The 13,923-nt window shown below is 42.6% G+C and overlaps 1 protein-coding gene across 1 annotated transcript in view; it reads right to left on the bottom strand.

Annotated features, from left to right (window-relative positions):
• Positions 1-13,923, bottom strand: part of SCARA5 (scavenger receptor class A member 5) — a 1,132,578-nt gene that overhangs the window by 624,162 nt on the left and 494,493 nt on the right. Inside the window, exon 3 of the mRNA XM_078649946.1 lies at positions 1,939-2,613. Within this exon, the coding sequence (XP_078506072.1) occupies positions 1,939-2,613 (675 nt within the window). The remainder of the gene's footprint in view (positions 1-1,938; positions 2,614-13,923) is intronic.

Here is a 13,923-nt window from a genome sequence, read left to right as displayed (position 1 = left end):
AAATACAAATACAAATGCAATACTGTGAGGGGCATAGATAAAGTAGCAAGGAAGCCTCAAACACATATATATTGTTTTGCATTTAACATGACAATTTCGATTCTGTGATGCAATAGATAAAATTAGACCAAAATGTTACAGTTTGTTGTAGTAAGTGTCATTTGTTACCTTTATATAGTTCATGTATTTTCGTTCAGCGTTTTCAAGTTATAAATAAAAATGTAAGTGGGCGCTGTGCATGCAGGCAGCATGTCTATATCAAGTGGATATTTGGAAGCATCAGAAAAACTTGAAGATAGAAAAAAAACCTTTCGGATTCGCAGAATTTAACAATGATCATGATAATTAAAGAAACCACACAGCCTGACTTACTGGAATCATTGGCAGAATATACCAGTGATAATGATCATTGCACAAACCGCACAATTTGACTGGCTTGAATCACTCCGTAAAATGTAGAGGCCTCCCAGCTTGGATCTATCATATGTGACCACAAACAGAGAAATATTCGTACATCAAAGAAGTGTAAGCTACAGAAAAGTGCCTTTTAACACTTAACTACATGTTCACTTGTGAAACAGTGGTAAACATTGTAGCATGTAATTGAAGCATTTAATTTTTACTATGGGAAGAAGCACCATTATGTTTAAAAAACAACTCCCAATGTTTAAGAAGCTGATGAGGAAAAATGAAAAACAAATAGCACAACAGGAGAGTGGATTCTCTATTAAGCATAAGTGGCTGGGCATTGGGCCTGTTCACTTATGCAAATTATGCCCTGGATTATAATACACACTGAGGAGGGATATAAAACAAAAGGCTAAACACTAGCTTCCACCTGGCCTGACCAGGGCTACGTCGGTTAAAAGCACACCTAGACAATGAGAAAGTTTGAGGTATTAAAAAACTCAACTGGTTCAGTAGGAAGGTGTTGGGCCCACCTACCAGCCTTATAATTGCTTCTACCTTTCTGAAGGACTGGGAATTTCCCAAGGCCCCAAATTACTCCTACCCACATTTTCTTATCCCAGTCTGGATGAAAAAATAAATGTTGTGAGTTAACATAGATTAAAAGGTGTGAGATGGAGGTAGAGATGGTGGGCGTTACAATGTAGGTAGAAAAATGGCAGAGACAGCCATGGATTTTATGTTTATACATATTTTCACTTCAATTGTATGCAAGAAATGATCAAGAGGTGCAGGGATACATGCCCTGTAAGATGTTCTGGTAGGATTCCAGATTTGTAGGTTTTTGTTTAGGGCTGATTTCAATGTGAGTAGTGTGGGAACAGGTTGGACATCTGAGGGAAGGACAATGCAGTATAGAGGCATCAAAAATAAAAAATGATCAAAGGGGGGGTTAGGTGCAACGGGGAAGGTAGTTACTATGAACAGATAAAGGAAGGTGGGACGTACCAGCAAAAGACCCTGGAAAAATAAGAAGAGGCGTTATCATTATCAGCCTTGAATGCTAGGGTAGGGTGAATAAACTAAGCATTGTTGCTTGCTGAAAGTTGACCAATTTTGAAAAAATTGTGGATTTGTTGAGTGGGAGGTAGAAGAGTACTCAACTGCAAACATATTGTTTTGTCAGTGGAGAGAAGGCTTCCTGAGCAAGTTGCTGCAGAAATCCAACCCACTCACCCTGCGTACATTGATGTTTCTTTTTGCAGAACTCAATGGAAATAGTGGATCCATTTCTTTATATTGAGCCACTGGCAAAATGATGCTTTGGTTTTTGTTGGAGATCAAGAATATTGAGGCTCAAGTGAGAATTAAAATTAAATCAATGTTTCAGGGCCAACAGTTATATAGATCTGAATCAATTCAGTGAGTCCCCGTAAGGTGCTTGTGTACGACAAACAAACCTACCCTTTAGTAAAATGCTTTTGTTCAAATTACAAGTCCATATAGTTTTCTTTATAACAAAAGGCTTACCCTGCATTACAGAGATGTTCCTCAGGGCTATGGAGTGCTCCCAGTCCTTTAGTCGGAGGTCTTCAGTCACCTCGTTCAGAATGGACATTTCATGCTTTAGCTGCTGTTCCAGAATAATATGCAACAGCCTCATCTGCCGGGCATCCTCACTGGCGTTAGATATCATGATCTGGAGATCTTGGATCCTGGTATGGTGGATGCCTACGTCATATGAGATGGTTCTGTTTACTGCATTGAGAGTTGCATGAACGTCGATCATCTGGTCAGCCAGTCCTACAACTTGTGTGCTTATCTGCATCAAGAGGTTGTCATGGTGGTTCAACGCAAGCCTGCTGCTATTTGCATCCAAAGACAGGCGGTAGGTCTCTAGCTGGTGGGAATCACTCAGCTGATTCAGGCTGTCTGCCAGTCTGGACACAGTTGCATCAGTGCTGCTAGACTGTACCTGAAGGGTCTGGACAACCTCCTCCAGTCTCTGCAGTGACTCTGTCAGGTGAAGCAGTGTGTCCGAATGGTTCTGAAACAGGTCCTGCAGTTTCCATATGTGCTCCATGTTATCACCTTTGAAGGACATCTGCATTAGTTTCATTTGACTGTCACGAAAGCTCTCATTTAAGCGATTTACGGTGCTCATCAATACTTTCAAATCTTCAGGAGAGCTCTGGGGCCTAGAAACTAGAGAAGCAAAACAAAGAGAATGTTACTTGCAATAAGAAGATGCATTGGAAACAGTCTAAGCTGATCTTTTGCAAATCTATCACTGTTCATTATTTTACCATGAGACAGCATAAGAATCAACAATAGTGGGTAAAAACAGTAGATATTAGCATACTGATGGACATAAACACAGATATTATTTATAATAAGCTGTTTCGATCAGTGACGACATATGGCGGTTCCTGAGTAGGCAAATCACCCAGGGCGGATCGATGAGGTTAAAGATCCCCCAACCACAACGGGATCCTTCAGTTTGGTGGGCAGTACTCTGCTGACCCACCACCAGGCTCCAGTTGCAGCCTTTATCTCACAAAGTCATTTAGATCTTGCAGACAGCTGGCTGGTCTGCCAGGTGGAGAGGGTATGATCCTTGCTCCCCTGTTGGAGGACTGCCCACCAAATATAAAGATCTGCACTAGGCAGGTGCATATTTCAGATGCTGGTGTGGTAGATCCTTTGGAGACATTGAGATTTACAAGGTGGCTGATACACTTTTGTGCCCGCCCTGCATATGTGCTTTGTTTTCAAGAATTTAAATTCCCAAAGCAAGAGTTTGTTTCTTGAAAACAAAAAACAATGGGGCTTATTTATGAGCCCCTGCGTCACTTCTGCGCCACTGGTGCGTCACAGTGGCGTAAAAAATGCGCCATGTTGCACCATTTTTATGAAGTAAACCCCTGCGCTACATCATACCTGCGCCAGGTATAATGTATGCAGGGTGGGCGTACCAATGCAAGAAAGGGTCGTAGGAGTGGCGCAGCAAAATCTATGAGATTCCGCTGCGCCACTTCTAGGATGCCAATGCGTCAAAACCTCAGGCCTGCCTTATGGCAGGCGTACGGGTGATGCAGGCCCTTTCACATGGGGCTTGCCACATGTGAAAGAAACATTGCTGGAGTTGCGTCAGGCTTCCGTCACAACTCCAGCAATGTGGCACTTTTTTCGCTGACAGATACGTCAGTTATACTGACGTATCTGTCCCTCCTTGCGACATGATGCATCATATTATAAATATAACGCATCATTGGTGTCGCAAGGAGGGCGCCTCGAGAAGTGACGCATCGCTGCTTTCATGCAGTGATGCATCACTTCTCATAAATGAGGCCCAACGGCCCCAAACCGCAGTGAGTTTTCTTACTGTGAGTCAGTGTTTGAACTTCCTGCCCTGGAACATGGCTGTCCTTAGCAGGGCAATCTAGCGATAGCTGCCTTACCTTAAATAGGAAAGTGCAACCATCGATAGGCGCTTGTGCATCAGTTTTTAAGACCACCAGGTCAGAGGCTTATGTTAGAGGAGTTAGCTGAGGTTCTGCCAGTTTAAGGCTGGTGCTTCTCTAAACTAATAAACAGGAGGAATTATGCATTTGGTGAAGCAAAAACCCTCATTCCACTGAATTCTAAATGATGTCCTCAGTCAGATAAACATTCAAGCAGCTGGCAGATGCCAAGCCGCCAAATTGCATTCCAGTGAGGAGCTTGTGTTATCAATGCACTGCTGGAAGATAAGCCAGTTAGATGTTTTAAGTTCAAATGAAGGTTTATTGAAGAATTAAAATTGTTGTGAAAACAATACTTCGTACAAACAGTTATTTATCAATGCATAAAGGCATGAAAGAATACTTGAGAATACTGTTAATATACAAAAAAACATCAAGGCAATTAAAGTGTAACGTAGAAGATGACATGAAAACCATTCATAGGTTCATAAATATTGCAAATAGCAGTACATGTCCACAATACATCATTAAAGGAGTGCAATCTGGATTAACAAAATAATCAGAATTATATACAAGTAAACAGCAGGAAGTCAGGGAGGCATGGTAACTTCTTGTATTGAGGGCTCGGGGAGGAAGCGTTTTTTGCGGCTGTATTTAAAAAGTGTGTGAGGGGGGACCAGAGGTGTAGTCTTTTATTAGCTAGAGAGATAGGGTGGACTAGAGCTGTATCTAAGCGGTGATTATGGCATACCGCATACCACCATGCTAGATAGAACAATTTGGAAGAGTCTTTCCAATGTATTGAAATCGGTTGAAACGCTACAGCCAGTAACAGATCAATGAGTCTTAGCTGAGAATGACTTTTCCCCCATTCCGCTGCTAAGCTACCTAGGAAAATATTGTTAAGGGATAAGGGCGCTGTGGTATGAAAGATAGTGTTAATTTGGTGCCAGACCTCTTCCCGAAAAGACATGTGTGCATATGAATAGCATGTGTTTAAGGTCAGCTTCACTTTGGGAACATGTCCAACATGTGTAAGGATTTGTGTGATGTATCTTATTGAGGTAAATTGGAGTGAAAAAGAACCGATTATACAGAAAGAAAAGTGTTTGCGTTGTGGTGGCGGCTCTAGAGGATTTCCTAAGTTTTAACCAAATTCTGTTCCATAGAGTAACAGGCCAGTTTGTTTTCAGATCGGATTCCCAAGAGAGTTCTACCTTGGTCTTATGCCTGTCATCAGGAGGTTCCATTAGATGAGAATAAATGTTTGAAACTTTGGGGTTTGTGAGCAAGAGACAGTGCCACGGAAAGAGGGGTTTGGATTGTGAGGAGGGTGAGGTCGTAAGTTTAGCACATGCCTCAATTAGTACATTCTGCAAGGTCAGAAATTTAGATTTAAATTAAAGGGGTAAATGATGTAGAGTTTGCATTTGTGTGAATTGAATGAGCGAGCCCAGGTCGAAAAATTGGTGGACCCAAAGTAGTCCTATGTTCCCCCAAACCTTCCAGTATGTAGGTTTCCCTTTGATAAGGATCTGTTTGTTATGCCAAATTGTGGAATTGAGAAAGGATTCTAAGTCGTGTGTAACTAAATGAGGTGCGTTGGATAATAGTTTACATGATTGCTTAAGTATGGGAGTAGAGAGTTTTTGTAGTTTTCGGGTAAAGGAAAGATATTCCAATAATGAAAAGGGGGTTAAAAAAGAAAGTTTGAGATCTACCCAAAGAGGCCTGCTTTCCGATTGAGAAGTGATCCAGTTTGATAAATGTCTCAGTTGAAAGGCTTTATGATAATTGGGGGAAGTTAACTCATCCTTCAGATTTTGGTCTTGTTAATTTTTGTAACGCCATTCTTGATTTTTTACCATTCCATATAAAAGAGGTGAGAATGGAATTGATTCTTTTAAGGGAATTAGACAGAATGGATAATGGTATGTTAGAGAGAAGATATAGAACTATAGGTGTCAGCATCATCTTGATAGTGTCCAAACAACCCCACCATAATAGATGCAGGGGACGCCATCTTGTAGTTAGTGATTTAAGTTTGGCAGAACATTTATCTATGTTTAGAGAGATGGATGTTTTAACAGAGGGAGGGAACCAGATGCCAAGATATTTTATATATTTAGAATTCCAGGTGAAATTAGAAATCTTAAATTCATCTTTGAAGGTGTATTTGGTTAAGGGTAGTATCTCGCATTTCCCTCTATTTAATCTAATTTATAGCCTGACACCAGACCGTAATCTTCCACGTCGCCTAAAAAGGCTGTGAGTGAGGATTGTGGTTGGGAAAGAAAAACTAAGATATTGTCAGGGTATGCTGCTAATTTAATTTGTTGAGGGCCTGAGACAAAGCCTACGATAGATTGATTTTGATTTTTTTTTTGACAGGAATGGTTCTAAAGCTAAATGAAAAAGAAAAGGTGATAAGGGACAACCTTAACGAACTCCTCGTTTGAGATTAAAGTAAGGAGAAATAAGACCATTAGCTGAGATTGCAGCTTTGGGTTCTGAGTAGAGTATGGCAATCAAGGACGTGATTTTTGGTCCAAAACGGAACCACTTAAAAGCATGGAATATGAATGGCCAGTAAACCCGATCGAAGGCTTTTTCGGCGTCTAACGCAATTGCCACTAGGGAATCGGAATAGTGTGATGATTTGGAGATAATATCAAAAAATAAACATGTGTTATCCGTGATATTACTACCTTTGACAAAACCTGATTGTTTCTTACCTAATAATAGGGGAAGATGTGGTTCTAGTCTTAGAGCTAAACCCTTGGAGAAGATGTTATAGTCCACGTTGACTAAGGAGATGGGTCTATAGTTTTTACAAAAGCGTGGGTCCTTATCAGCTTTTGGTATTAGACAGATCAGAGCTTCGGAAAAAGAACCAATAGACTTACGGGATGTGATAAAGGAAGAAACAAGAGTATATATGTGTGGGAGTAGTAAATGAGCAACATGCAAATACAATTCCCCAGTAAAACCAACAGGGCAAGGGTTTTTAAAGCATTAAATAATTCTGTTTGTGTGAGGTCAGATTCCAGTGATGTTAAATCCAGTTGGGAATTAATGTGTTTTTGAATTGTGGAAAAGTACTGGGAGAGATCTGTATCTGAAGGTGTGTTTTCTGGTGTATATAGAGACTTATAGAAGTGTACAAATTCTTGAAGAATATCAGGACCTTTTGGTTTTGGTATTTGATTATCATCTATAATGGAGTCGATATGAAGTTTTTGTTGTTTAATTTTTAAATAATTGGCCAGGATTTTGCCCGATTTATTTTGGCCCCCATAGTACTTTGCAGAGGATTTTAGTAGATATAAGGAAGCCTGTTTAGTAGTCGCTTCATTGAATGCTATTTTTGCAATAATGAGATCTATAGTTAACCTCTTCAGTGCTGCGCGAATTTCGCTGCAGTGCTGAAGGGTCATAAATCACATTGACTCATGACGGAAATGTTCCGTCATCAGCACCGGAGCACCGACGCTGATGACGGAACCGTTCCGCCATGAGCATGGAAGGGGTTAAGAGAATCTTTTGATTAGGAAGTGTGAATTTTTTTTCTCGAGCTTTTGGATTTTATCAAGAAGGGTATTGTGAGTTAGGCGGAAAGCTTTGAGTTTGTTTGATACAAATCCAATACTGAAGTCTCTAGCAGTGGCTTTGAAAGCATCCCATACAGTGTGAAAGGAGAGATCCTCCGTTAGATTGGTAGAGAAGAAATCTTGAGAGAAGGAAACAAAAGATGAGTTAAATTTGGGGTCAATAAGTAAAGAGTTAATAAAACGCCATTTTTTTGTTGATGTTTAGTGGCTCAAAAGATCTAGTTGAACCGAAACAGGGACATGATCTGAGATAAGTATGGGTCCTATATCGGCAGAGCGTAAAGATTGGGAAACGTTTCATGAAATAAAAATGTGGTCAATTCGGTATTGTGTTTGGCGTGGATGGGAGAAAAAGGAATATTCTCTTAAGGATGGGTTGCAAAGGCGCATTGAGTCTAATACATTTCTTGTTTAATAGTTTGTATGAAAGCTTTGTGCGCTGCATTTGAGTTAAAGTGGGAACTAGAGTTCCTGTCAATAAATGGATCCATCACTTGATTGCAGTCACCTGCAAGGATGAAGTTGTCTGACGGATATTTGAGCAATAGTTGAGAAATGTGTGTCCAAAAGCTTGTGTCACCATTAGTAGGGGCATGAATGTTAAATAAGGATAATGAGGTCTTTCCTAACAAGAGATTTGTGAAAAAGCCAGTTAGATGTTATTAATGGGTAGAGGGGTTGGCCTAACGGCTAAGGCGCTCGACCTCGGACCTGGGGAACTTGGTTCGAGTCTCGGTAACGACGCCAAAAACCCCCTGTGATTCTGGGCAAATCACTTAATCTCCCCGTGCCTAAAAAATGAAAGTGTGTCCTCATGTAACGTAACTGGTGCTATGTAAAGCGCTCTGTTAACTGATTCGGTTCGGTTCAAGTTCGCGCTATATAAAACTCTCTAAAAAAAAAAAAAAAATGACAGTCGGATCCACTCACCATCTTTACTGTATGCATGAAAAAGAGATGCGAGACTCAGACTCCGAAGAATAATTTAGATTTTCACTGTGAAGAGTATTAGCAGGATTTAAATGTGCTTCATGTATTCAAAAGAGTTGGATGCAATTCCCTTCAGGGATTCTCTGCTACCCAAGGCTTACCTTTAATGCACAACTGTACCATGTGAATGATGGATGAAAGCACAACACACGGAAGGATCCCAGGATATCCAGTGGGAACAAACCACAAATTATTAGTGGAGCAGCTCAATGTTTGGCTCCACCATTTCACATCACAAATACACAATATAAAGGTGCACTTAGCACCTGTTCTCTGTGTGCCCTAATGGCATTAACGTAAAGTGTTGCATTTGACATCATTATTGGAGTGCATTCACTGTAGGATTAGAGAATTCATATAAACTGTGTGCCTTCATTCATGAAATGAGTGTTTATTGTTTAGGTGAATAAATAAACCATTCTCATACTATTAGGATGTGCTAATTGTAGAAACAAAATTAATTCATGTAAAGTATGCACTAATGTTTCATATTTGTATTTAATTGTGGTTCCTAGTGACACTTATATACTTGCATTCAAGATTTAAATGTATGCCACATGTGATATGACTCAACTGTGCTGACATTTTACATTTATTAGTGTTTATAAGTGCACACACATATTAAATGTGCACCATTGATGTAATACTTTAAGTTGTCCTGACTAGGCCTATGTTTCGTCTTTCATACAATGCTGTTTTCCTTGCAGGTACGTTCACATGGTGTGTTACTTTGAAAATAGATACAACACTGTACTAGTGATAAAGAGAGAGTGAGAAAGAGCATGAGAAAAGGACCTTGACAAGGAACATGGCGAGCCAGAGCCTTAACTGAAAGTGTCCATTCTAGATATGGTATTAAATCGCTGGAGCACCTGCACAGTTCTTATATAATCTGGTTAAATAAATGATAGGTTATTGAATTTTTTAATTTCTGAAGAGTTTTTTGCATATATTAATTGCTTTATTGTGTAGTCTAATGTGTACATTTTACTATGGGTTGAAGCAATTTTAATGCATCTAGTTTCACTTGTTGGTATTTTACTGTTGATCTCTTTGCAGATCAAAAACTTTAACAAAATCTTGAATCTTGAGTCTTGTGCCAATTCAGCACAGTTGCAAACAATTTCATGTGACAAAAACATTACCTTTCCCATGTTTTTGCCTGAGATATTTGGTGAATGTTGCAGCTTACAATATGAGAATAGAAAGAACAATGAAGCCCTTGATGATGCAAACAGAGGTGTGGTACTCTGTAGATTTGGGTAGAAATTACTAGGGTTCACAGTGTCTGAGTTTAGGCCACGTTCCTTTGGACTTTGAGGAGGTTTAGACCTCTATGCTTATTCCCTTTGATTATTTGCGGAGTGTGGCTTAGGCTAACACTTATCCCCTGACCCAAGAAGACTCCCGACAGAGCTTTTGAAATGCTGACACCTTCCTATACTTTCCTGCACTTTTCCAAATCTTCCTACTTTTATGCATTTTCCTGATTTTTGAGATCTTGTTAGGTTATTGAACCATCCTCCTTAATTTGGACTTAGTTGGAAAGATTTTTGACTTCACTCATGAACAGAAGGGAAAATCAGAAACGCTTCTCTGATCATGAAATCTTACTATTGATCTTTTGTATTGCTGAGACTGAACTTCTTGTCTGTCCCTTAATGGTACTCCTAACTTTTTTTAGGAGGTTGGTTTTTCCAGTTGCTATTCTGTATGTTTAATGCATGGTACTAAGATGTGTTTATCTTGACCTGACTGCTAGCTTTCTTAACCATAGTCACTGATTCCTGGTCCCTATTGTGTAGCCAAATGGATTACATGGTTAATTTAAAGTGATTGATTTAATGCTAACTCCCTTTACCTCTCAGTCAGCAAAGAAAAGGTCCAACATATACTCAGTTGTAAGCAGGGCCGTTTCTGCCATTAGGCAGGACTAGGCGGCCGCCTAGGGCGGCAAAATGGTGAGGGCGGCACTGTGTTGTGGGCTGTGGCAAAAATAATCATGCAGTGGAGTGCACTGACTGTGCAAGCGCACCTGCTGCTTGCGCAGTTTAAACTTTAGAGCTGAGCACACACCCTAGATAAGTGGCGGGGGTGGCACGCACCCAAGAGTAGTGGCGGGTGTGGAGCGGGACGGACACACTACTACTAGTGCTGTGCTGCTAAGTGTGTGTCCCCAGGGCCGTCAATCTTGTAGCCCTGGATAGCGCTACCAATGACGGCCCTGGGTAAAATTTGTGGCCAATCGGTGAGCAGCGCTTCAGCCAGGGAGGGCAGCCCAGTGACGGTGACGCCGTGTGAGCGTGACGCGCATGGCGCACCAGTGCCACCATCGATTTCTCTCGGCGAGCGCGGGGGACGGACTGTCTGTGTCTGCACAGTCGGCAGGCACACTGCTCTGGACTGGTGCCCCCAGGCTGGCCTGGCCCCTGTGTGATGGCCGTCAATTAACCACCTGAATTAAATAATTAATACTGCAGCTGCTGGCTGCCACCGGTGCCACACAGTCTTGTTGTCCCGCCCGGTCCCGACTCCTGGCCCTCTTCTAATCCCTGACTGTCTCCGACCCACTCCAGGCCAGCACCACGAGCCTGCCTGCAAACAGCACAGCCGTGGTGGTTGTGGGGACGTACGTGACTGACTTGAGGAGTGCTGTGCACCGGTGAGTCAGCGCAGTCAGCAAAGGCCGCTGGCTGCGCAAATAAATATAAATATATATTTCGGATGGATCGGATGCATGCTATCTATCTAAAAATGTAATAATGTTCTTCACTCAGGCCTGCTAATGTGAGTGAATCATCTCCGAGACTCCGGAGCTCGTCCTCACTCACGGTCACAGCCGGACTGGCGTGAAAAACACTGAGTGAGAGCTGAGTAGGGGTAGCAGCACTGTGAGGGGTGAGGACGAGGTGAAGGCAGGGTGTCTGAGTGAGGTTTGGATGGTGGCGCGGGCAGGGCGGGTCTGTTTGTTGCAGCAGGCCAGGCAGGCTGGCTAAAGATCATAAGATGGCGGTGGGTGGGCGGTGGCGGCCCCATGTTGTCCAGGCCTCCCTCTGGCCTGTGACTGAGGTGAGGTGATGGAATCTCCCTGTATGTGAGCGAGGCTGGAGGAATAGCTGCCACGGTTTCAGATTGCTATGTGTGACATTTTCTTGAATTCATTGTAATTATGAGTGACATTTCAACGAATATGAGTGACACTTTTTCACGAGCAAAGTCTAGCAATAAAAGCAAGAAAAATATATAAATACAGAAATGACACCCATTTGAGCAACAAGGACCTCTAAAACGAGTCACATCATAATCCACAAGCTGTATTACTGAGCAGTGCGCCCTGGTCTGGTCCTGCATGCCACCCACTCACTACCTCCGCTAAACCCTGCTGGTGGCACCATCACCCCACTCACAGTTTGTCACACAGAGCTACATTACAAGCTCTGCTGACTCTGATACTTGGTGCACTGAGAAGTTACGTTGGCAAGCACCACAGTGGCTCTCACAATCAATCACCTGATCCAGGTGCGAGCAGCTACTAACACAGCTTTACAGTCAGTGAGAAGAAGACAGACTGCTATGTGATGTACAGTCAGTTCTCAGCGGTAACAGGGCAGACAGGTGGCAGCTCAGAAGAAAATCGTGCCAAGGGTATTGCCAGCAGGGTAGGCAGATTATATCATACAAGTTATTTTATATCTAATGCATTTATTCTTCTAGCCTGGATGACGGGGGTGAGTGTGATGGTAGAAAAAGGGAGGGGGCGGCATTTTTCAATTCTCGCCTAGGGCAGCAAAACACCTAGAAACGGCCCTGGTTGTAAGAGAGTTGGCCCAGAGTGCTGCACCATTAGATTTACAGTGTATGGACTCAGAATCAATCTCAGAGTGACACCATGTTTGGCAGTAAGCAACAGCATCACATTACACTTTCAAATGTTCAACAACTTTGCACAAGGATGAATAGAAAGTTGAATGAAGGAGCATGCCAAGAAAGTTCTCATAACAATTGCTGAGTCAAGACCCATCCTAGGATCCAAGTCTACCTGCAACTGAAATACCTGCTTGAAATGTACTTGTAACGTAGGGTTTGCTAGTATTTTCTGCCCCACTTACAACCTTTCATAATTTACCTTGCCACTGAATACAATGTTGTTCTTCCATTTGAATAGCAGTGATGCCATATTTGCTGACTAAGGCAATGAAAATGATATTTTAGAGTGCATGAAGATTAACACAACTGGCACAATCGTATTTACTAATGGTGGGCGGTGAACTCCAATCCATCAGCAGAATTTGCAGAGTTTTACTAACTCCGAGCTCCTCTAGGAGGGCGGAGTTTGGCAAAAATACTCCGCCGCATGGTGGAGTTTGCCCCTGCCGCCCACAATCTAGCATACCTTTTGTGAGCTGTATCATCTGCCAGTGGGAGATGTTGTTTGGAATTCTCAGAGGGTGGTGGCGGTATGGTATTGTACATTGTGAGCAGACTCAGATGCTAGATGTGAGTCTGTGTGTTTCGGTTCCCTGCAAGGTGGTGGTGATGTGGTACCATGCCTCATGTGTAGTTGCAGGTACCTGTGGTGAGCCATAGTGTTTGGGAGTGAGTGCCGGTGATACTGAAGAGGGACAAAGCCATTGCTGCGGAGCCACAAGTGGGCCATCTCACAGCGTAGTTTCGCATCCCACACGGAATAAAACAGATAATACAGAGTCAAATTAAAATAGTAATGGTATTTTATTTTATTGTGCTTTACATACGATTTACCTAGAGTATTTCTAAGCGTTCAAAACCGTGAAATCTAACGAAGCACTTTTCTTCATGCGATTCTTTAGTGTAATACATTTCACCATAAAGTTATTAACCCCTTCGATGCTGGCCCGTTTCCGCCGCTGTGCGGTAAACAAACGAACAGGGCGGGCCATGACGAAACCCAGCCGTCATCCGCACACGAGCACCGCGGAGCGTGACGGCTGGGGTTCGTCACCAGCATGCAAGGGGTTAATTATATTACAAGCAACGGTGTAGTAATGAAGGAGATTTGTTTATTGGCATTGGAATTATGAAGACCGCTGCCTCTTCCAAGATAGGCGTTAAATTGTGTGGCTTCTGGCGCAGAACCTGCAGGAGAGCAGCAGGTTCACCTTCTCTGGCTGGCTCACCTCACATGCATTTCAACCACATGCAGAGGCCTTGGATGCTAGGTTGCCTGCATGCTTCTCCCGGGCTCCAGAGCGGTCCCTGCGGGGCTGCAGAGCCTGCTCGCATGAAGAGCCATCTGAACACGGTCCCCCTCGCACCGCAGCCTGACCCTAGAGCCCAGGGGTAACTTCTCTCAGACCATTCCACTCCCTGGTAGCGGGTGACGAACATTGCAATGTCACAATGGAGGGGGAGGAGCAGTTTTCAATTATACTCAGGTGAGGGGATACATGGGTGGGGCAGAGCGATGGGTG

The sequence above is a fragment of the Lissotriton helveticus genome, chromosome 6, assembly GCF_964261635.1.
Source record: "Lissotriton helveticus chromosome 6, aLisHel1.1, whole genome shotgun sequence".
Taxonomy (NCBI): domain Eukaryota; kingdom Metazoa; phylum Chordata; class Amphibia; order Caudata; family Salamandridae; genus Lissotriton; species Lissotriton helveticus.
Note: the sequence above shows the minus strand (reverse complement) of the source record. Positions and strands in the feature narration are given on the sequence as shown.